This window comes from Tenrec ecaudatus, chromosome X (assembly GCF_050624435.1).
Source record: "Tenrec ecaudatus isolate mTenEca1 chromosome X, mTenEca1.hap1, whole genome shotgun sequence".
NCBI lineage: Eukaryota > Metazoa > Chordata > Mammalia > Afrosoricida > Tenrecidae > Tenrec > Tenrec ecaudatus.
This window is the reverse complement of record NC_134548.1, coordinates 121171398-121196937: the sequence shown is the minus strand read 5'-3', so window position 1 is coordinate 121196937 and position 25540 is coordinate 121171398. Positions and strand designations below refer to the sequence as shown.

The window sequence follows — 25540 nt, the reverse complement described above, 5'->3', positions numbered from 1 at the left end:
ACATACTTGCATAGGTCTACAGGAATGCATACCCCAACTTGCAAAGAAATGTACACATAAAAAGGCATAGAGAGGTCCTTAAAAATACATAAATGAACTCTCCTCTATTGGACTCTAACGGATAACCCTTTATGCCAAAACTCTTACCCCAATGACTTACAAACGGACTGGAAGCTGGGGATCAGTGAACAAAACGGCAGCAGCAATTCCCTCTTCACTTGGGCTCTCACAAGGTATTAGGGAAAGTGGGGATTTCAAGCTATCCTCAGGGCTTGAGGAATTACAGACATGGAGCAATGCCTTAGATTCAGCTGCTAAACATCAAAACAGGAATGATTTTATGGCTCTCTACCAGCTTGATTCAAAGGGTCTGTGAAGGCAATGTGTGTTAACAGTTACTATACTAACCTCAAGGTCAGCAGTTCAAAGGCACCAGTGGTTCCTCGGAAGAAAGATGGGGCTTTCTACTCATGTAAAGATTTACAATCTTGGAAACTCAAAGGGACATTTCTACTCCCTCAAAACCCACAGGGACAGTTCTACTCTGTCCTATCGTTTTGCTATGAATCAGAATCAACAGTGAGGTGTTTTTTTTCTTCTTTTTCTTCTTCTTCTAATTTACAGTTTAACCAACCTTCCACTTTCCTCAGAGTCCTAGTGTGAGGTGGGGTGTGGGAATCTTAGAAGGTGAAAAAGAAGAAAGGATTTTGGAAATTAAATGGCGGGCACAGAATGCACTATTCCAAGATTCTACTACACCCAGAAATGGCTTTTCTTACCCTTATATTTGGAGAACTTTTAATCTTCAGACAACACCACAAGTCAAAATATATTAATAAAATTGTTACCAAGTTGTACATTCCAATTGTTGTCCTCCTCAGTGGGCAGGATACTTATACAAATGGCAATAAATAGATGCTCTACAAGGACAAGCGGTTATGTGACGATTTATCTAATGATTAGGGCAAATGGAGAGATGTGCCTCCACTAGAAGAAAATAAATTGCTTGGTGTTACGTTACTAACAATAAGCACATCCACAACAATAATTTGGTTCTTGTTGAGCTCTTCTGAGCAGAGATCAACTCACAGTGACCCTGTGTGATGGAGTGCAAATGTGTCATAGCGGTTTTTGGCTCTACATTTTATAGAAGCAGACCATGAGCTCTTCCTCCTGTGGCCCTGAGTGTATTTGAACTGCTGACCTTTAAGTTCGCGGCCTAGCATTTAATCATTCTGCCATTAGGCCTCCTTAACAATAATAGTAGTAGTAAGATGTAGGGATATCTGCTAGGTGTCAAGACATTATAGTTATCGTCTCATTTAAGCCTCTCAATGACTCTGTGAAGTAGGTATTATCAGATGTGCCAAAAGGTGGGTTTTGATGACCACCAGGGTTCACAGGCATAAGAAACCCTGGTGGACTAGTATTTAAACCCTCCAGCCACGCCTGGGGAGAAAGATGAAGCTTTCTGTTCCCGTGAAGATTTACAACCTCAGAAATCCACCGAGGCGGTTCTACTTTGTCTTATGAGGTCACTATGAGTCAGAATCAACTTGATGGCAGTGAGTTTGAATTTTCAGAGGGTTACAGACAGAAAGTTTGGTGATGCAACTCCTAAAGAGCTTGGCTGCTGCCTAGCAACTCCAACTCACGGTACAGTCCCCAGGGGGGAAGATCTACTCTGTCACACAGACCAAACTCACTGCCATCAAGTTGATTCTGACTCATAGTCACCCACCTCCACCATGGGTCTCGGAGACTGTAATTATTCATGGGTGTAGACAAACAAATCTTTTTTTCGGTGGAGTTGCTGGTGGTTCCAAACTGCTGGTCATGGGGATCAGACCCCAATGTGTAACCACTACACCACCAGGACTCCTTGTGGTTACTATGTGTCAAAAATCAACTTGATGGCACCTAATAGCAATAGGGCTGAGATGATGGTTGTTCAGAGGGTTCAAGGTCAAAGGAAATCTAATTAAGGTGACACCTGGGGCTGAAATCAAGCCTTCCAGCTGTTGACTAAGAAGTGCTTCTATTCCCTCTCCAGAGAAAGGGACACCTTCCATTTTTCTCAAATATGCTGTATGTACTAGCAGCAAGCACCCTGCTACCTCAACCCATATATTTGTTGATGCTATTCTACTGATTTCCCCAATACTTAGCAGGTCTCCAACTTTAAACAGCAGATGAGTCATTTCTCTGACATATTTATGGAGATCCAGAGATGATTTCAAATCAGTGACATCCTGAAAAACCCACAATGCACAGTGACCCTCATGGCCCAGCACAGATCCTACTTCTGTGGTGCATTCTTTCCATTTATCTACCAGTTCTTCATTCTCTTCCTATGAAATCGAACATCAAGCTATCATTGTTTTTCATTTGTGGAGAGATCTCCACAGGTCCATGTATCAGGTTTTAATTTCTTTAAAATTATTTAAAACTGTAATAAAACAGTATGAGTCACACATCAAACATCAAATCGGAAACCACAGCTAATTGTGTAAAAGTATCCTGCAAAGTGTGTGTGTCTGTGTGTATGAGAGAGAGAGAAATTTGGATGTGATTTGGATAAGATTTAGACAATTTAAGATCTTTAAAACACTGTGTAATCAAAATACATCAGAAGTAAACTAGTGACTAAGACTGCAGATGCCATCTATGGCCACCCCTCATTTTATTTTATTTATTTACTTTTTTGCTTCCTTTCCATCTGTCAGGGTCAGCTAGAGGTCTGGATGATTCATCCCACCGGTGCTTCACATGATAATGAAGCGGGTATTTAGGACAACAATCATTGCGCTGGAATTAGGCCCAATCAGGATGCAAGGATAAACACCGATGGGAAAGCAGGCATGCCAGTGTGGTCTCAGCACCTGACCCCTATAAAATACAATCGCAGACCACTAAACAGGGTCTTTCTCGAATCTGAGGGTAATGGCTTATTGACTAAAATATACGTTGCTTATTCAATCGTTCCTCTGCTTACTGTCCGGTTGCACTGTCATATCTTGTTGTCTTGTGGGGGTCGTTCCCTCTGTTGTAGCTGCAAAACGCTTGGGAGAAACTTACTAGTTTTCTCCAGAGAAGAAAAGCCTAGCGACATTGACTTAAGATGCGTAACAAATCGCTTCATTCTTACTGACTTTACAAATTAACTGTGAATGTAGTAACTATTAGCAATATTCTTATTTTTCTGACTTTCACAATGGAGGCCCATATAATATTGCTTGGGAGATAAAAGTCTACTAAGATGGATTTTGAAAAATACCCTCCTGTAGGGGTCATTGTGAACAATGTCAACATCAATATTAGTGTCTTTAAGTATGCTCTGGCTGTCTAGTGTCTGGCTCCATACTGTAAGGTTTTATATATCTTAATTATATCTCAAAGGCAAGGTCAAATATGTTTACTGATCTTCAACACTTTAGAGATCTTCTATAAAGTTAATAATTACAGAATTTAGAGATTGGCTCTCCTAGGCATCTTAGGTTTTTCTCCCCAACACTCTTTCTTCTGGATAAGGAAAAATAATCATTCAAAGCTTTGCTGCACAAGGAGAAATATCACTTAATTTTCATTCCCTTCTGAGAGAAATTTTGTCTCCCCCAGGACCAATTCAGCCATAAGACTAGGGGGCTCAGACATTTCTGAGCAAGCTTGTTTTTTTCTGAGGTAAATGTAGTAGAGCTTTATGAATCAGGGAAATTTCCACTAATAACACCAACTCCCCCTCAATAAAAGGGAATCAGATGGAAAGATAATGGCAAGTTAGCTTTATTATTGTTAGACAAAGGGAAACTTGGGACTTCAAAGATGCCCAGGAGGTGTCTACAGGCATAAACTAGAATTGGGACCCACGTCTCCACATGAGGTCACAAAGGTAGGGCAGCAAATGCTTTGGGATAACTGGAACACACCACAATAACCGCACCCACCCACACTATGAAGTGTTTGAAACAAACTCAACGATTAATCAATTTTCTCTCAATCATGCCCAAATTGGCACCCAGTCGTTCGTAGTATAGAAGCAGTCACAAGAACAATTGTTGTACAGCTAATAATATATTTAATGTTCTGTCCCTGAGGCCATTGTGGTAGAGTCTGTGTTTGAAGCTAGAAGTGTGTCTTCAAATTGGGAGCTGATTTATTCACTATAGTTTACTCCCAAAAGACATGAAAAGAAAAACAGTTAAAAAATAGATCTCCACATTTAAAAACATGGAACCTCCAAACAGCTTGACAATAGACTTCTACCATCAAGCTTATCTAAATTTGATACAGCCGGAAGAGGCAGATGTGTATTGCATGAATAGAAGCTGAGGTCATGGTACATGAATCCCGCATTCATAAAACATGTTTTACAGTGTGAGACACAGAGTACTAAACCCAAAACAAACCCCACTGTCCTCAACCATGTTAGGTAGGGGTATAATTTCCCCATGAAATCTCCAGGGCTGTGATCTCTATGGGTGCACAGTGCCACACCTGCTCCCCAGTGGCATGGGCTAGTAGGTTCAAATTGCTGGTCTTTCCTTTAGAAGTCAAGCGCTTAACCACTGCGGCCTCAGTGCTCCTTTGATACAAGTGGCTAGTAATCATTATTAAGCCAGTTATGGCCTACATGGAGAAATATGCTATATCACAGGAAGTAGGCAAATATTCTGAGACCAAAAACGAGGGCAGGGCAGGTCTGGTCCTTTCTTACTTACCTAGCCTTATCTCCCACAATGCTTTGACTCCCTTCCGCCACTCCAGCCTCCCCCTGCTCTAGCCACATTAGCTTAGTACTTGCTATGGTGTTTCCCACAACAGGAGCGATGACAGAAACCCAAGACGTAGAAGGCACTCAACAGATACTCATTGAAGGAAGGAAAGATGGACATATTGAGGCAGAGCTAGAAGATTGTATTTGAAGATTCCATAGACAAAATAATAATGTAGGGAACATCAAAAGAAGATGGGACATTTCAATCGGTTACAATGTTGAGTTATTAGGAATAGTGTCATGATTATCAGTATATTTGTGTGTGTGTGTGTGTGTGTGTGTGTGTGTGTGTGTGTGTGGTGAGCAGACATATTCATTTCTCTTGGAACCCCAATAGGAGTGAGAGGCTAATTCAGCAAAACACACAAACTCACTGCCATTCCATTGAATCCAGTCTGATTCATAACCAATGTATAGAATAGAGCTATTTCGAAGGGTTTCCAAGGCTATGAATCTTTACAGAAGCAGAAAACCTCTTCTTCCTCCCTCAGAGCAGTTGTTGGCTCCGAAGTGATGACCTTTCAGTTGGAAAACCCACTCGTGAACCAATATACCATCAGGGCTCCACTTAAAATACTACAGTAGAGAAGTCAAACAGACTGGATAATGAAAAGACACCATTAAAGTTGGTGGTTAGGTGGCCCTTTGTAATTTGCGTGGTAGTTTTATGTGTAGACTCATTCCATATTGAAATAGTTGAAGGGTAAATGCCTCTAGAAGATAAGACTAAAACAAAACAAACCCCAATTCTGTGTAAGTAGATGCAGACTCATAGCAACCTGAGAGGACAGAGTAGAGGTTTCTAGGGTCATTAAGTCTTTAAGAAGACTGCTTCATCTTTCTCCCACAGAGCATCTGTGAGTTCAAACTACAAACCTTTTAGTGAGCAGCCTGGATAGAATATAGATTTAGTGGCATATTTACTGGGGATTTTATACTATGGTAGAAATCTAAAAGGTTGCTGGCATTCATAGACATTACATGTACTCTAAGGTCTACAAAGTCTTAGAAAATGTCATAAACTAGGCATTCTAAACCATTAGTAATGTCATGAACTACTTTGATATTCTGATGAAGCTTATGTACTCCTTTTCAGAGTATTATTTTTAAATATTTAAATGAGGTTACAATGGAAACCAATTATATTGAAATACAGGCAGTCCTCAGCTTACAGATCAGATTCATTGCAAGTATGCCTCTAGTAGTTTTGTACCTCATGAGACATGTACAGTCAACCCTAAGTCCAGTGATGTTCAGTTGATTGTGACTCATAGTAACCTTACAGGACAGAATAGAACTGCTCCTTAGGATTTCCAAGATTATAAATATTTATGGTAACAGTCTAATTTTACCCCCACAGAGTGATTGGTGGGTTGACTCACCCACTTTGTGATCAGCAGCCCAATCCTTAACTCATAAGGCCACCAGTCTCCCTCTCCATTTACATTTTCTAACAGTAGAGTTTAGTGGGAAATATCTATCCCACTTTTAGAGTGTGCTACCATCTGGTGGGGGCTATTATACCTGCATAAGTCTGAGAAATCAGGTTTCATTCCACTCACTAACCCTAACACCAGAGACTACCTGGTGACATATGCATTTTACTAATTACATCAAAATCCATATTGTCTCAAACATTTTTGCTTTATATTTCCTTCAAAATGGCTTGCATTCTTGAAATCACACACACACATAGTTTCAGCCAAAATGTTCAAAGTAGGAAATAATTCAGTCTTGAATGGGCTGTCACATTTATAACTGTTGTTTTTCTTTTGTAACTAAGACTCAAAACCTTTTCAATAATTTCAACGTTGCTAACTATAAGGTCAGGAGTTTGAAACGACCAGCCATTCCAAGGGAGAAAGACAGGGTTTTCTATTCCTGTAAACAGAGTCACAGAAACTCTCTGGGGGCAGTTCTACTGTCCTACAGCATTTCTATGAGTCAGCATTGACTCGATGACACTGAGTTCGATTTTGTTTTTATGGTATGTGTAACAAATGAAGGTGATTTTGATGAACACTTCCTTCGAGTAGGAATTGGTTCAATCATTTCAAAGTGAGGGTAAGTGTAGATAGCATTAAGGGACAAATATGAATTGTTTGCATGTTCAAAACCTGGGACTGCTTGTGTACCATAATCATAATATATATATTAAACAAATGGGTGATATGGTTGTTCTTTTAGTAGCACATTACAACAATAATAACTAGTAGTGGGACAAATGACTACTCTAATTTTGAATGATGAATTTACAAGTGCATTGTATGAGTTTTGCAAATTTTGCAACCCTTTCAAGCATCATTTTCTTCTACACATTAGTTTCCTATGCAAATTATATGTCTATACTTGATTTTTACTTGGGTGGTTGGTGAAAACCAAAAACCAAATTCACAGCCATCAAGTCGATGCAGAATCATAGCGGCCCTAGAAGGCTGGATAGAACTGCCCCTGTGAGATTCCAAGATTGTAACTCTTTAAGGAAGTAGAAAGTCTGTATTTCTCAGCCAACGCTACTGGTAGTTTTAAACTGCTGACTTAGCTGTTGGCAGCCCAATGTGTAACCACTATGCAACCAGTTCATTATGGACTAATAAATTCATACAAGTAAACTTGTGCTTAACTTTCAATCTGACACTGTCTGTCTGGGTATCTGTTCAGCTTCAGCCTATATTTCTGTGTAAGAATTTTTAAAAAATCTTTTTATTGGGGCTCATAAGGCTCTTATCACAGTCTGTACATACATCAATTGAGCAAAGCACCCTTATACATTCATTGCACTCGTCATTCTCATAATTCACCTTCCACTTGGGTTCCTCGAATCAGCTCGGTTTCCCTTTTTTTCCCCCATCCCCCTCCCTCCCCAATCCCACCCCTGGTCCTTTGATAGTTTAGAAATAATTATTATATCTTATCTTACACTCCCCGGCGTCTCCCCTCACCCGCCCCCCCATTGCCTATCTCCCAGAGAGGAGGTTACACATAGATCTCCGAGATCGGTTCTCCCTTTCTACACCCCCTTCCCTCCTGGTGTCACCACTCCCACCTTCAGCCTATATTTCTAACTCTTTAAATATCTTACAAGAGGGAGTTATGAACCATTTATTAAATTTATCTCCTTCACAATCAGTGTTGTAGCCTGTCTCTCCTCAGTTTGCAGACTGCATTACAAATTTCCATGGTTTCCCTTGTATTTTTACCTCCCAACAATTTCCCCCTTCTCTCATCTTAAAATAAGGAGTCCTGGTGTTTCATTGATGAGCCCTGGTGCTGCAGTGAATTATGAGGTGGGCTGCTAATCACAAGGTCAGCAGTTCAAATCCGCCAGCCACTCCACGGGAGAAAGATGAGGCTTTCTGCTCCCATAAAATTTACAGTCTCAGAAACCCACAGGAGCAGTTCTACTCTGTCCTTCAGGGGCACCATGAATCCAAATCAACTCCAGGGCAGTGAATTTGGGTTTTTGCTTGGATGATGCAGTGGGTAATCACTTGACTGCTAACTGAAAACTCAGTGGTTTGAACCCACCTAGCAGATTCGAGGGAGAACAAGAAGCTGCCCGCTGCTGTAAAGAGGACAGCCATCAAAATTCTATGGGGCAGTTTTACTAAATGGCGCTATGCATCCGAATTTACTTGGTTTTGCCTTAAAATACACTTTTGTCTGACTGATCAATATTATACACATATTACCACTCATGAACCATTCATCCATTTATGTAGCCATTGGATAATTCAACTGATCTGTCTTAGTATCCTCAAGCAAAACAAACCAAAACTTGCCACCATTGAGTCGATGACGACTCATAGCAGGCTGCTGAGTAAACCGATATGCCACCAAGGCTCCTTTAGTATCCCCATTCATCCCAAAATATAGCTTCTATATACAAAAATGCACACAAAACTCATTTAATATATAATATATTTATCCATAGCTGGCTGGCATGGGATGATATTTACTAGCAGGCAGAGCAAAAGACTACTTTTAGAATTCACAGCCTCCAACAAAGCAAATATGTTGCTCTAAAAGAATGGATTTTTCTCACCTCACTCATCTCTTAACTTCTCATACTCTATTCATACTTTGATGACCTTGAAACTTTGATATCAGTGAAAATCCACAGTGGAGAAACCCAAGCAGGACAAGTTGCAATTTTAAAGATAGATGTTTATGTCTAACTCCAACTCACTGCCATCAGTGGATTCCAACTCATGATGAGCCCATAGGGCAGGGTAAAACTAATTGCCCCTGTGGGTTTATGAGAGTGAAACGCTTTAAGAAAATAGAAAGCCTCATCTTTCTCTAAGAGGTTGGTGGCTTTGATCTGCTCACATTGAGGTTAGAAGCCCAATGTATAGCCACTACGCTACCAGGGCTCCTCATGTTAGTGGCGAGAGACATTTTATTATGATCTCTTTAGCAGGATAAGACATATGCATACATTTTTAAAATAAATCATTTTATTGGGGCTCATACATTTTATACACTGCTCTTCACCCAAATAATGCTCCCACCAGGTTTTTATTCTTAATTGTGCTTGATTGTATTAGAGCCTTTATTGTAAGCAGACTGCAGTGGGACAAAGTTGGAAGAAAACGAAGAACTCTGACTACTTTAGTTCATGATTAGATCATTTAGTCTTTTGTCAAAATGCTGTAAATACATTCTTATGATTATTTATCATGAAAGAGGCCCGATTTTAAAGCAATATAATGACCACGATTTTCTAAACAAGTAAACTCCTGGAGATTTAGGCGCCGTGTCTAACTAAGCCTTTGTGTGCTGCATTTGAGGTAGTTAAGAAGCTAATAACCAAAGATAATTACAGATATTCTGGAATCTTAGGCTCTATCACATTCAGAGAGATTTTGCAAAAACTTCACCTGAATAAAGATCATTATTCCTTTAAAGGAAATCAATGGGAAAAAAATCACGTATTAATTCTTGTTTTAACATTCAGCTTGCCATTACTTTTATAAAGAAGTGCTTTATAAACCCTAACAAAGTACCTGAATGGTCCCATCTTTAAATCCTCACTTCCATTATTGGTGATTTAACTTTCAGAGTGAAGTGACTCTTTTATAAATGAGGTACAACAAAGTTCTTGTCATCTACTTAGAATAGTGATTTTTAAATTAACGTTAGGCAAGAACAGTACATAGAATTCCAATGCTCTAAAACCATCTGAAAAGTGAAAGGCTTGCCAAACCCAGAGGATAAATTGGAATTGTGCATAGAAGATGAGAACCAGTCAACTTAGAGTATCTATCAAAAAGAGTGCACAAGACAAATATATATACTTATTTTTCCTCAGAAAAAATATCTGCTGAGAACGTGTAGCCAGTGATTTTTCTCTTATCTTTTTACTCTTTGCCATTTTTGAAATAAAAAGTCTTATGCCATTAAAGATTCTGCCCAGAAGTGAACAACAGATGAAGCAGCTCTAGACTTAAGACCAAAAAAAAAAAAGACAATGAAGGATTATTATTGCCTTCCCAAGGGCAACCACAGTGGCATAGCCAGAGGGATTGTATAACAGAGACAAGGCCCCAGATCTACTGGCCCAAAGCGATGCTTTGGAGACACACACAGACACTTCCAAGAATTGAAGCAATCATCCTCCAGTGTCTTTATTGATTAAGTGATGGGATCCAGTATTTTAGAAATATTCATACTATTCTAGAGTGGTCTGTTACTGCTTTTCTCCCCAAAGAATATGGAACAAAATCAGCCAGAGCCTGAAAATCGGGGTTTTGCTGGAGGGGTAATCTGCCCCAAGCATGACTCTTTCAAGTGGCGAGATTTCCAGACAAATTGTTCACCAATCAAAATCTGGCACTTCTGATAAATGCAACTAGCCAGCTTCAAAGTAACACACAACTAAATGTGTATAATGGAGGGATAGAAGGAAAAAGTGTAGAGGCCCAGGATCCATATTTTCTGCTTACAAAGTCTAGGAGTGACTTGAATAAGAGCAGACCTTCTCAGTTAAGGGTCGCAGAGGATAAAATTCATGTTTTCAGACATCCTCCACTTTGCATCGGATGAGTCAATTTGCTTCCTTATGGTATTTCTTAAAGACATCATGTGCTGGGTGAGAGTAATTGATTTTCTTTGCATCAATGCTACTAGTTAATGTTATGACGTAGGACTAAGTTAACTCTATTGAAAACATTTTAAAATAATTGATGTCTTTCAAATCCGTTAAAAATCTCTAAATTCACAAGGTAAATCTTTAGAGCACACAGCCGTCCATCTGTTGTCTCCGTAGTGACTGAGTTTTACTATTCAGAGTTCGTTATAATAGAGCAGTGAAACATTATTCAACAGTTGAACAACTGTGTTTTTTAACCCAATGCATAACTTTATTTTTGCCAGCAAGAGTAGCTCTCGAGACTGGAAAACAGCATCTCTGATTATTCTGTCTGCTCCACATTTGGTATATTTTTCTAGTAATTCCACGGGAGGTCTGTATTGCTCTTTTTCTGCCCATATGTCGGCACAAATTCCTTTGCCTGAAGTTCCTAATTGATTTGGTAAATAATATTTAAACAAGCTATGAAATGTTAACGTTCAGAAACTGTCCCCCCCCTCCCCCGCCTGCCCTATCCCCTTACACTTCTAACTTTGCAATAATTCGGAAAACCAATACAAGGAGACATCAAGAAGAAACTGAACATCTGGTAGAAGTCGTTCTGTTCAGGTAGTTAAGGAATCCAGATGTTATCATCTGGTACAGCCAGAGTACTACTGAGCAAACAGTTAAGTTTAACTCCCAAAACACGCGCAGCACTTCCAGGTCCCCCTCCTTGTGCTCGCTTCCCACTATGAAATTTAAGTGTCAATTCGTGGTATTGGAGGTCAGAGAAAACAGGATGAAGAACCTCGGCCTTGGTGATCAATGCAGAGGAAGGCGTCAGATGGCCATCAGAGTAGTTGTCCAAGAAAAGGCTTGGAAAGTTGTGCATCTGTATATTCTATTTTTATTTTCCCAGCCCGTTATGGAATTTTTGGACAGGAAGATGCCCCAATCCCAAAGTCACTGGCCTGACACTGTACTATTTTCTTCCCAAGAACCCCATTAACCTCCCATTAGAAACCCTTGGTGTGAACTCCATCGCAGCGCAACCTTCGGTAACCCTCCAGCACTAACATCAGGGGTGGGAGAAGGAGGAGGTCAAAGGCGCGGGTGGGAAGGGATCCAGAAGACACTCACCGCTAGTACCAGGTCCTTGGTCCGGCACAGCATAACCAGAAGCAGCCACCACCTGAAACAGGAGGGAGAGTAAGTAACATGGGCTTCCCAGTCTCTGGGTTCTGGCGTCTGCCTGCAGCCCCCTCCCCCGAAGCCTGTTTTGCTAACTGCTCCCACTTTCTCTCCAGAAGCAGAAGTCCAAGTATAGTCCTGGCGGGGTAAGGTAGCCCGAAGTTGGAAAGAGGAGGAATGCTCAGGGCAGCAAAGGCTCACCCAGCAGGCATGCTTGCGGCTGCTCTGGCGCGGGGTCCCGGGAGAGGCTGAGCCGCTCAGCAGCTCCGGTTCATCCGGGCTCAGCTGATGCTTGGCGGCTCTTTCCTTACTCGGGAAGACGGGGTCGGGGGCGAAATGGCCCACTGCAGAAGAAACTAGAACTAAACGCAGCTTCTAGATATAAAGTGTCCCACAGGGACACACGCTCTGCGGTGCCCCTTCCAACTTGCCGCTCTCGGGAGATAGTTCCATGCCCTAAGAGAGGACAGAATGGAGGGGAAAGGGGCGGGGCGCTCTACTGCCAATCATTCCCCCTACCTTGGGCAGCGGGTTGTCTTTCCCACTTTCAGGCGCCTAGGCTGCACTTAACCACCCCAGGTCTCCGCAGCGGCTAGAAACCAACCTATTCAGGAAACCTTCGGACCTTCTCCCCATACAATTCCAGAAGCCACTGTGAACCATCACAGGAAGAGAGGCTTTTAGCCATACAATTCCCACATAGGCATTTGGGGCCCCAACTGACCTTGCATCTATGGTCAAATGCATTAGGACTCAAAACAAACAAACAAAAAACCCTCCCTGCAATCCAGTAGATAGATGACTCAATAGCGACCCTATAGGACAGGGTCAAATTGCCCCCTTTTTGAGTTTCTGAGACTGGGACGCTTTACAGGAGTAGAAAGCCCTGTGTTTCTCCTGAAATACGTCAGCAGGTACTTTGAAAAGTTCATGGAGAGAAAAATGGAATTTAAAGAGAAATGACATTGTCCACGAACCTTTTGTAGCTCCCACACACCCCACCCTCATTCGAGTTGTTTGTACACTGAACTCTGAAAGCGGGGGGAAGGGAGTGACCTGGCCGGAGATGGGTTCTGGAGCTGTAAATCTGCAAGCTGAGTAGAAACCACGAAGGAGCAGGACTCCATGAAATAGATCCAGAGCCTTGCAAGAGTCTACCGAACTAGTTACTTTGCAGAGTATTCTGACTTATGGCGACCCCTTGTGTATCGGAGTAGAACTGTACTCCGTAGAGGTTTCAGGGGCCTATTTTTCCACAATTAGATCCACTGACCTTTCTTTCTTATGAGAAGGGAACCACCACTTTTCAGATGAGATATTCTGTTTTTAGGGGCTATCGAGCGGATTGATTTTCCATGAACACTTATGAGGCACTTCTACGATATCGCAGAGGGTCACTATGCTGGGAAAGACTTAGCCGAAGGGATCCATTCTAGGCTTTGAGCTAGAGAAATGCTTCAATCTGAAAAACTCTAAAGGGAGGAAATTCTGAAAAATTCTTCAGAAAATTCCTGAAAGATGTTGCAAATAGATCACATTTTCCGGCCCTGCCAGTCTTTGATAAAATCACACATCAAGAATTATCAAATTAGTGTTCTATCTACTTATTTTAGAGACATCACTTCAAGTCACTAACACCATGTAAATATTTCCCCTTAATGTTTGTGATAATTAAAGAAAAATCACATTGAAGTGATTTAGTCCCCGGCCTAAAATGCCTCTGGAACACAACTGCAAAGAGATTCAATACTCTTTACACTGAATATTGAAGGTAAATATTATTTATGACACTCAGTACAGCTTCATAAAAATATATCACCATGTTATCACTGATAACATTCAAATGCATGATAAACACTGATAGCTACTTAACATTTTCCACACGATGGTGTATATCACACCTATAATTTATTCACACATATACACTGTACCTGTGTGCAATTTCTTAGTTCTTTAAGTAAAAGCATGTAATTATATATACACCTATTTTAAAAATATTTTCACATCTTCACCTAGGATGTAAAAACTCTGCCCAACAAGCAATTGGAAGGCAAACAGCACTCTCCGCCCAGGGGGCCGCGACCAAAATTTCTGTCCAATGATTAACAATAAAACTTCTACTCTGAAATCCATCCGCTCAAAAAAATAGTCCCAGTTCAGGTCTATTTATAATTGGCTTTGGTGCTCGCATCAAAGAGACTGGGACTGGGTTGGGAAGAGTTGTGTCAGTGGTCGGTTCAAGCAAACAGAAAAGCTTCCTGGTTGCATTCATGGTGTTCAGTCAACTAGTCTGGAAGTTTCCCTCCCTCAAATAACTGAGCGTCACTCCCTCACAGGTTGCTGTGCAGGCTGACGCTTTGGCGGAGGGATACTCAAATTTCCCTGTGCTGGTGGGGAGGGGGCGGTGCAGAGGCCAAGAAGGAGGAAAGTAGAGCTGTAGAACTTGAGGGAGGGAAAAAGTTTGCAAGTCTGGACAGAAGGGAAAAGTGCTCCTGAGACCAGCTTTGGGGAGGGGCGGGGGGCAGGAAGAACCGCTTCTTTTTCCCCCCCATCTCCCCCTTTCCCAACCCTTCTTAAAGAGCTTCTCTTTCTCCTCACCTAAAAGGATCTGCACACTTGGGACACCCTCGCTGTCCTCCTCCTGGCTCTCGATCTCTTCCTATAACCCCTCAAGATTATGTCAGTTGGCCAGAGCCAAGCGGGGATTTCCTGCGGGTGCTGAAGGAGCTGCGGGAGCAGAAGAATGCCACTGCGCGGAGTCAGCCTGACTGCCGGCTTGTTCTTACTGGCCCTGCGGCTTTGGGGGCAGCCCGCAGAGGCTGCGGTAAGTCCTCCCTTCTCTCCCCACCCCCGCCCCATCACCTCACACGGAAATCTCTTTTGCTCGGTTTACCTGCCTTTCTCCTAGGTCTTTGCTAGGCCGGTCAGCTCTGCCTTCATTTGTTTAGAAAGAAACATGATTTGCCAGGCTGGTAATTCAAGCCTTCGGAAACCCTAGGGAGAGCTTTTAAGTGTTTAAAAATAGGGCTGCTTGCTTCCCTGCTGCTAGTGAGTCCCAGGGCCAGAGGTGGGGGCCGCTGGTTAATGAATCCTTCCCTAAGCTCCGTTTTTTACAACGTTGCCTGCTCACCCTCCACCCTTGGTGTTTCCTTGTCTGGCGGCGAACTTTCTCAAGACTTGTACCCAACCCACGCGCTCTTTAAACTTGGTAGTTTAATATGACGGCTCTTCCAAATCCAGCTTCCATCTGTGTTCAGCGCCTTGAAGTTATTTGCCTTGATTCTTAAGCAACAGTTAACTTCCCCTACCTCAGGTCCAGAAGGTGCCCCTCTTGTGCAGACCTCAATCCCTATGCTAAGGTAACATCCCCAAGAAGGCGATAAGCTAAGGATGGATGACCTCAGACTTAGGTCTTCTCAACCTTAAGTATAAATTCACAGGTTTTGTTGTGGTTGCTTGCTTTTTGGTTTTGTCTTATTGAAAACTCACCAAGGCAGTTGAACAAATTGAGGATTGGCCCGCCACCTATTTAAAAGAGGCAAAGACTGATTTTTCAAAGGAGAAGGCATGTTCTACAGGAAAGGAGTGGGGCTCAAGGACTTGGGGAGAGAGAGACTTCCATGGGAAATCAGAGCAGAGTTCCACTCAGTTTAAGAAATGAAGGATTAAAACGTCCATCTGTCTCTTAGAAGGTGTCTGAGAAGTTCCACCCATTCCCTTTCTGGGGATGAGAGGCCAATGTAAAGGAATGAATAAAATTTTGGTTCTGAAATGTCACCTCTAAAGACTAAACCTGTGATAATGGATTTAGTTGTTTAGTGGCCCGAGCATGTGGCTTTAAAAACAACACTTTACTATGAGATCATAGTTGAGGCCTTCGCGTGGTTGACGGACTAGGAATTCTTTACATGCAACGGCTATGACCCAGTTCATCTCCGTGCACTTTCTTTGATGTTAGCTAGTTAGCATCCCTATAGAACTCAGCACAACATTAAGACCAGGTTGCTGTCCCTCTGTCTGTAGAAAGTTTCTACTAAGGGTATAGAAGACTAGTTTCACATTAATCTAAACCAGTGGTTCTCAACCTTCCTAATGCCACGACCCTTGAATACCCTTTAATACAGTTCCTCAAGTGGTTGCTGACCCCCCCCCAACCATAGAATTATTTTCGTTGCTACTTTAAACTGTAATTATGCTACTGTTATGAATCGGGAGGCCCCTGTGAAAGGGTCATTCGACCCCCAAAGGGTCGTGAGCCACAGGTTGAGAACTGCTGCTCTAAACCAAGCAGAAGTATGATGGAAATCTGCTGGGGGAAACAACAACCACAACCAAAAACTATCAAATTTAACACTTGTACATGCCATAATTTGCTTTCATTACAGTAGATGAATGCTTTGAAATGGACATTATTTGGGGCACACCGCAGCTTTATAGGATAAGATTTAGCCATGTAATCAGGCTACATACCATAGGACATCACTCCAATTGTGCGGTTAAAAATTATTTATTTTAAAGTCATTTTTGTGGTGCCTTCTGCTAATGGCATTTGGCTCAAGAGCGAAGAATCTGTGGATATTTAATAAATATTTCTCAGGGGTTTCCCCCCTTTTGGAATTAGCTATTCATAAATATGCACCAGATACAGATATGCACAGCAACACTGCACTTCAATTTCCATGAAATTGATTGAAATGAAAGAGTGAGATTTACATTTATGATTGACAAAACTTGGGAACGAATTTGCTTTCTGCCACTTATGATTGAGTCTTCGTGAGAAAATGACAGAAGAGCGTGTACAGTTCTCCCCTGCCCCATCCTATATAATTTTAAAAGAATATTCTACACCCAATTTCTCTATCATAAGGATAGCGTACCTCTAATAAAACAAACCAAAAAACCAGTTCCACTGCAGTTGAGTTTACTTCAGCCCATAGAAATTCTCTAACACAGAGTAGAGTTCCCTCATAGCGTTTCCAGGACTGTCATCCTTAATTAACTGCCTGCTGGACTCAAATCACCGCCCTGTCCTCTTGGTTAGCAACTGAGTGCTTTAACGTCCAGGTCTTAAATCTAATAAAACAAAAGCTTAATTTTTCTTGCTTCATACATCGATATCCTAGTCAGATGAATGTTTTAATCATCTGCAATAGAGGCATGGCATCTGTTCTTCACACGGGTGGTCAGGATATTGGTGACATTTCCTAAAGTAATGCTGGGTGGCAGTGGAACAGGTTGTTGACTAGAGTCATCTAGCACTGAGTGACTAAAAACTCTTAGGTTTATTTGTGTTCACTTTCTTTTAAGTTAGCTATCTTACTTCTCTGGAGCACCAGATACCAATATCTCAGGCAAAGCTGTTATTTCAGGAAGAACATTGCTGCTTAAAATGCTGCATTTTTTTCATAGCTTAAGGCATGATTTCTTTATTTCCAAGGCCACCCCACCGAATTGGGACATCATAAATATGTGCAAGATTTTAACTTAAGTTAATTTTTTCTGTAGGTTAATGTAACTTTTGTGTCGAACAATTAGCAGAAAGACGGGGAAAGGCAGCTTTGAATGGAAAATGTAATTTCTAGTCATGGAAGTTGTTTTTATGTAAAGACAGTTTTATATACCTGTATTTTATCACTGTTGATAGGATACGACCATAGATTTATGGATATAGTATGTGAAATGAGGGGGTGTGTGTGGCATGGATAAAAGCAGCCAACCAAACTCAACTGCCATTGAGAGGATTCCGAATCATAGGTTTCTTCTCAACCAAGGATTGTGGTTATTTGGTGCTGACTCCATGTACAACATAAGGAAACACTGCCCTACTTTGCGCTTTCCTCACAATTGTTACGCCCATTTTTGCAGGCACTGGACCAATCCATCTTGTCAAAGATAGGCATTTAATTTGTGACCACAAACCAATTTTTCCTCTATGAAGAATACTGGTCCATTAGAAGAACTAGTCAGCATTGTCGTGATCATTGTCATCATAGGTTAACACTTTTGAGTGTTTACTATGTGCCAGAAACTGTGCTAAAATGGCAATATGCATGATTAGATTTAGCCTTCACAGATGACCTGTTAGATAGAGATCATGATGATGATCCTCATTTTTACAGATGAGGAAAGTTTATATATAGGTCTCAGAGGTTAAGTAACTTACCCCCAATCATGTAGGTAGTAATATACATATGGAGCTAGGGACAAAACAAACTAATCAAAAAAAATGATAGAGACAGAGAAGATGCTGAGAGGAGTGCAAGAGTTCAAGGGCAGTGGACATAAATACTAGTTGGGGGTGAGAGGGCAGAGAAAAAGGAATCATTGCTCCTGACTCCGTTGAATATGGTCTGCACAGATTTATTTGCTGTTCAGTGTTGGAATCGCCCTCTCTCTTTTTAAAACAGGAGTTGAAAAGGCAATAATATTGGAAATTGCATGTCTTCTGACTGATTTTAGGATAAATAATATGATACAATTAAAAAAGCTTTTTCCTTAGAACAAAAATGTTCAGGATTTGATTTCTATATTTCCATATATAGAAAATTAATTTTAAAACAAGCAAAATGCAACTGTTCTCCTTTATATGGTTTTATGGATTCACAGTCTGTAGAAAGTTAGATGTATAAAATAACCATAATTTGGGGGACATAACCCCTGAGGCGCCCTGGTGGTGTAGTGATTCCGAAGTGGGCTGCGAACTGAAAAGTCAGCACTTTCAAAACCAACAGCCCCTTGCAGAAGAAAGGGGAGGTTTTCTACTTCTGTAAAGATTTAGTCTTGGAATCCCACGGGGCCAGTTCTGCCTTGTCCTGTAGGCTCACGATGAGTCAGAATCACACAATGGCAATGAGTGTGGCTTGTTTTTTTTTAAATTGTTTTGAAGAACTATTTGCCTTATGATGGCTTTAATTTGTTCATTTCCATCACAAGTTTAAATATACCAACTTCTCAGGAACTTATCTATGGTGGGGGTAGAAACAGGACATGCATGCATGGTGGCACACTTTGTTGAATATACTCAATCATCGGGTTTAGTTTGGATTTAGTTCTTTTTGCCAATTCTACTGACAGCTGTTCAGATACCTTTAGTTTGGTGTGTTTATTTATATCTCTCTATATGAATACAGGAGTGTGAACTTTTTATTGGCATTTGCTTTTCCTATATGCAGCATGTGAGATTCTTTACCATGAATTATTAACCTTGATAACTTGGCTAAGATATTGTGTGCCAGGTTTATCCATTTTAAAGTCACTATTTTCCCCTATTTATAAAGTGAACAGATCTTTTGAATTGTTTAAGGTAATTCTGTGAGATAGTGTAAATACCTTTTCTTTCATCATAATAACCATTGATGATATTGTGTGTATAATTACAACTGTGACACTTTCCGAATGATAATTTTCAAATTTTAACATTTTCTCCATGTACAAATAGTAATGACCTCCACTGTAACAATGAACTTTCTCTTCTTTCATATCTATTGATTTATTCAGGTGTTCATATCAGTATGGACTGATAAATATTTATTTCATTCTATGGGTTATAATGAATTATACTACTGTTTAATTTTTTTGCTGAAATTTCCCCCAATTTGGACAATAGGAACCTCTTCAAGTTGACTCCTCTGTCCTTTCAACATAACCCATCATTATTTGAGCACTTTTTAAAAAAACCTTCTGGCACTACAAAATGTTCCAAGTTCATTTTATACTTTTCTGACACCAACTCTGGAATCAGCTATTTCTCCAAGAAATCCAGATACTTTTTACTGTAGGATTGTATTTAGAAACCCAGATTTGGGTGTTAGGTGTGTATCATTGATTCTAGGCCTTCTCAGTAGACGGACCTAGGAAATATGTATGTACATATATAAACACATACCCACTTTGATGATTATTTCTTCCTTTCTATATTAAAATGCATGAATTTATACTACTACCTCTGAATACCACAGGAGAAGCATACTTCTTTGATGTAATGGGACCTCCCTATTTTCTGGACTCTTCCTCAGAGATGTTTGGTGGTCTTTGCAGAGGACCTATATGGAACCTTTAAAAGCTTGACCTGTGCTGTCAGATTTGGAATCTCACTCATCGAGGTGTGAACTTAAGTGGCATTGAAACCTCTGAACCTTCTTCATTTCCTCAGAGTGCAAGAAGAGCCATAGACATCTCAAAGGCAATTTTCAAAATAAATGGAGAAAAGTTGTACAAAGCGTTTAGGATAGTACTTGGCACATAATAAATGCTCAGTGAATTTTAGAGTCCACTTTTATTGCTCAACGCTGTTGATTCTCCATTTCTGACTACATATGAACTCTTCAGTTCTTTGACTGGTTTCAAGGTCTATCATTATCTTTCCTGTGGTTCGTTGAGTTGGTGCTGGTGCCTCCACATGGTGAGGTTCTGTATATCAAATGTATCTTTTTCTAGCTCTTGGTCTTTCATAAAGGAGTGTCCACTCATCCTCATTTCTAAGGAGCACTCTAGTTGTTTTTAAGACTGATTTGTTCATAGTTCTGGAAATCAGTCTTCTTCACCAAAACAAAAGTTCTGAGGCATCAATTCTTCGACTTTACTTTTTTATTACCTATCACCAGCAACTTCGAGTAAGAAAAATGATAATTTCTGCTTCTCTAAAGATTTGCAGCCTAAGAAACCTACAGGGACAGTGCTACTCTGTCCTATAGGGTTGCTGAATCGTAATCAATTTGATGACTGTGAATTTATCACAGTGCCATTTTATTGGTCCAGTTAGGAAGATTTTTATTCTCTCCACATTCAGGTGTAACTAACAGTCTTTGAGCTCCATCAGTAAGTGCTTCAAGTCCTCTTTATTTTCTGCAAGAACTTCCCTGTGAGTTGTGTCATCTGCATATCTCTGGTTGTTATGAGTCTTCCTTTAATCCTAATGCTATGTTCTTCATACAGGCCTGCTTCATGAATTGATTGTTCAGCATACAGTCATGTACAGACATTATCACTATACTTTCCCAAATTATCCTGTCACCATTAATAGAAACTCAAGTCTTCCAACCAATGACTCTGTTTTCTCTTCCCTCCTACCTTCATTAACCAGTAAAAAGCTTTGTTAAGTATACATTTACCTAGTTCTGATACATGGTATCATAGCAACTTGTGCTCATTTCACTCACTGTGATGTTTTCAAGGTCCATGTGGTAGCATGTGACAGGGCTTCATTTCTTGTCGTGGCTGCGTGATATTCCATTGTATGCATACACTCCAGTTCCTTCTGCTATGGAGTTGATTCTGGCTCATGGCAACCTGATGTGTGTTGGAGTATAACTACAGTCCCTTGAGTTTCCATAACTGATGAAAACAGATTGCCTAGCCTTTCTTCCATGGCAGCCCTGACTAGGTTCAGATGGCCAACCTTTAGTTAGCAGCTAAATGCTTAACTGTTTGTACTACCCAGGGGCCCTCCTGCTCTGTTTATCCATTCATCTTTTAATGTACATTTAGATCGTTTCCACCTTTTAACTATTTCAAATAGTGTTATAATGAACACTGATCTACTAAAGCATTTTATTTACATGCTTATATGTAATTTATATTTATGGATACCACAGTTTATTTATCTGTTCATTTTTGAGGTATATACTTAAATTTTTCAAGGGGTTTAGCCATTATAAGTAATGTTTGCCATGAAAATTTCTGAGTTCATATTTTAAAATTATTTTATTACTACTGCCTCTGTCATGAGAAAGCGAAGGCCATCAGTTTTTTGAATAACATTTATTACTTTTCAGTGAAACTTCATACAGAAAATTAGGTCCTCATTGGACAATTAATATACAATATGTTCAATGACATTGGTTACATTTCTTTTAATCCAAATGAAAGAAAATAAAAATTACTAAAACAACAAATTAAGAATGGGCTAAAAGGGAAAACAAATTATAAGAGGTTCAATTTCAGCCTAAAACTTTTGCTGCATTAATTCACTTTCTGTTGTATTTTGTCTGAGACTTTTCACATCCCTGATAAGTGGTCTGAACCAAGCCAATGGAGTCTTATTCCCTGTGGGTCATTACAAATTCATTTTGAGTTTTCACTATCTTCCATAGCCTTCTGAAAAGTGGGTACTCAGAATTTAAATTCTAACACATTTCCCTCCTTTGGTGTTGGATTTTGTTGTTTACTGTCCTTGGGTCCCACAGGCTGGCATGCTTCTTCTTTTGTGTGGGCTTATTTGACACCTCACTTACATGGCTGCTTGTTTTAAGACAAACTATTAAGACACCAGATGTTATTCTTTCTTGTAGCTGGTCGCCACCTAATAAGGCATCATTGTTTTTAATAGTCTTGTTACATGCAGCAGATACTGACATTGCAAAACAAAACAAAAACCTCAATTTACTGCCATCTAGTCAACTCTGACTCATGTCATCCCTAAAGGATAGAAGAAAACAGCTCCTGTCAGTTTCTTAGATTGTAAATCTTAACGGCAGTAGAAAGCCTGAGCTTTTTCCTGTGTAATAGCTGGTGTTTTTGAACAGCAGATCTTATAGTTTCCTAGCCTGATGTGTAATCCACTACACCAGCAATGTTCCTGGTATTTTAAAAGGTTATATCAGAAGAAAAATTGTTATTTTAAAGCACATTATTTTTCTTTGTTAATAGGAATTGAATTTGACAGCACCAGACATCAAAAGCAGTGTTAAGTTGATAATGTTACTTCCATTTTTATTTATAGGGAATCTGAGGCTCAAAAGGGTAAATGAATTGCCCAAGATTTCAGAGTTAATAAGTAATTGGTTAAAAATTTCACCCAGGGGAGTCAGGCTCTAGAACCTATTCATGAAAATTCCCTCATTCTTTATTTCAAGCGTAACAGATAATAGGGAAAAATGGTTACATGGAAAAGTTGAATAATTCCCATTCCCTTTACATAAGGCTTTCCTCTCCTGGTGGGGCTTTCAGGTAAGTGTTGGACTGCTAATCACAAAATCATTGGTTCAAACTCACCAATTGATCCTTGGGAGAAAGATGCAGTTTCCTGCTCCCAGAACTCACTGCCATTGAGTCCACTCTGACTCACAGCGCCCTTATCAGACGACTGCCCTGGGGACTTCTGAGACTGTAGCTCTTTTTTCTTTTTAAACAGTTTAATTGGCACTTCATTTACATACTATATAGTGCAGTAGTTCATCCATATGAAGAAGAGTTGTACACTCTTTACCACAATCAATTTTAGCACAATTTCCTTTGCCCTATACTCATTGTTATTCTTGTAATTACCCCCTCCCCGTTTTAGCAAAAATACACACAACAAAATATTCACCAATTCAACAACTTCTACATGTGTGATTCAGTGCTACTGAGTATACTCCTCATGTTTTACAACCATGATTGTTATCCCTCTCCAAAATGTTTCACCACCGTTAAAATGAATTCAATGCTCCCTAAGCAAAAATCCCTCCTCCTTCACCCATGGTACCCATAGGTCAAGTTTGGTTTCTTACTTTTTAAAAAAAGTAGTTTTCTTGATATAATATTCATGTATAATACGCTTCCATAGTTAAACTGCTATATATATATTCAGCTCTCATTCTCCCTCCCTCCTCCCACAGAGACTGTAATTCTTTACGGAAGTAGAAAACCTCATTTTCCTCCTGAGCAGCTCCTGGTGGTTTTGATCTGTTGATCTTGTGGTTTTCAGCCCATTGCATATATACTATGCCACCATAACTCCATCCATAAAGATTTACAGCCTCAGAAACCCTATGTAGGGTTGCAATGATGCTGAATCAGCTTGATGGCAGGAAGTGTGTTTTTCCTGCAACTTATCATTTGATTTGATTCAGAAGATAGACTTACCATCTATCACCTAAAACCTTTTTAGTACTTTTTTGATATAAAATTCACATTCCCTATACTTCCATCTTTAAGTTGCTTTTAAAAATAGTTGTATATACATCACCCCGGTCAGTACTAATCTTTCCTCCTGCATTCATTATTGACTCCCCAGTTCCCCTCACCCTCTCCATCGCCATCCCTGGTAAGCCATTGCATCAGTTATTGTCCCTATGCATCAAATCCTGTGCTTCATAAACTGGGTAATGTCACAAAACAATAAAAAACAAAAGCAAAATGAAATAAAAAATTTTAAAATACAGATAAAAATGAAGAGTAAGAAATAAAAGGCCACCAACAATATTAAAAAGCTAGAGAAGAAATTTCTGTCAAGGAACAAGCAAGAGATATTTAAACCTAGAGCAAATTCAGGTTGGGTCAAGAGGGAGGACCAAGTACCTTATTCAACCGTAGTTTGATCGACCATAGTCAAGTTTACAATCATTTTTATCTGACAGAAAAGCTGTTCAAGTCCTTTGACTGTAGTCAGTGAGGCTCTGCCAGAGGCTTAATCCAACTAGGTGCTCTGCAGATGGATTTTGGGCTCCCACCGTCCTCCATAGTCGTCTTTAAAGGGAGTGTTCATAATTTAAGCTCTGATACTTCACCTTTCATAATCTTTGGGTTCTGTTATTGCCATCTCGGAATCACATAGGGCTTAGCTGACACCTCACTTAGATGACTGTTCGTTTGAATACAGCCTTTAAGACTCCAGACACTATTCCAATTGATAGCAGGAGACCATGTGCTGTTTTCACCACACTTTGATGTAGCACTCTTAGCTTCAGTGATCTTTTCATTAACGCACGTGTTGAGAAGGTCCATGTAATAAGAAATAACTGCTCTTGGATTGGGGCTAGAATTAAGTGGGAGGCTAGAACTAGAATCCATCTACTTGTCCACAGGTTTTGGATGATTCTGTTTTATTTTACCGGTTATATAATCATTTTATGACAAAAACAAAAATAATCACCTACAGCAACAACAAATACCCCCCCTCCAAAACAAAACAAAACAAACAAAAAAGAATTACATTGTCAATCATGCTCCTGGGGTATAAGACAATCACATCGGTAACATCAATGATTTATCCAATGGCATAGAATTTAAGGTACTGTTGAGATGAGTTTATGTGAGTATAGTCCCGCTGTGAACTGCAATCCATGGGTTGTTGCTTTGTACAGATTGAATTCGTAAATGATTTTTCTCTGTTTTTATTGAGCAGGGGGGTTAGTGCTGGGGGAAATTTTCCTGTAACATTCCTTACAAGCGATTAATGCAAGGGGAGCATTGAGACACTAAATATATGTGGTTCTGGGTCTCCTTTCATTGGATGCTCACATGACAGCCTTTCCACAGTCTTGGGATGGCTATTTGATTCCATGAGGGAATTCCAGCCCTAATTTCAAGGACTACAGGTAGTTTTGAGGTAGAATCCAGTTCGTTAAGTCGGGTTTCCATGTCAAGTCCTTCTAGTGCAGCTCTTGGGGCAGGGGGTGGGGGGATGTCATGTTTCCTGATCTTTTAAAGACTCATACTGTAAATCAGAAGAAAAGTGCAGCTGTCTATTCCCCTAAAGATTTATAGTTTTAGAAATTCTCAGGGGCACTTCTACCACA

General features: G+C 40.2%; 2 protein-coding genes across 2 annotated transcripts in view; one reads left to right on the top strand and one right to left on the bottom strand.

Annotated features, from left to right (window-relative positions):
• The window catches only part of COL4A6 (collagen type IV alpha 6 chain), a 392858-nt gene extending 380822 nt beyond the window's left edge, over window positions 1–12036 (bottom strand). Inside the window, exon 1 of the mRNA XM_075538845.1 lies at window positions 11991–12036. Within this exon, the coding sequence (XP_075394960.1) occupies window positions 11991–12023 (33 nt within the window). The 5' untranslated portion in view covers window positions 12024–12036. The remainder of the gene's footprint in view (window positions 1–11990) is intronic.
• Window positions 12037–14465: 2429 nt separating this feature from the next.
• The window catches only part of COL4A5 (collagen type IV alpha 5 chain), a 295236-nt gene continuing 284161 nt past the window's right edge, over window positions 14466–25540 (top strand). The window contains exon 1 of the mRNA XM_075538728.1: window positions 14466–14865. Coding sequence (XP_075394843.1) covers window positions 14785–14865 — 81 coding nt within the window. The 5' untranslated portion in view covers window positions 14466–14784. The remainder of the gene's footprint in view (window positions 14866–25540) is intronic.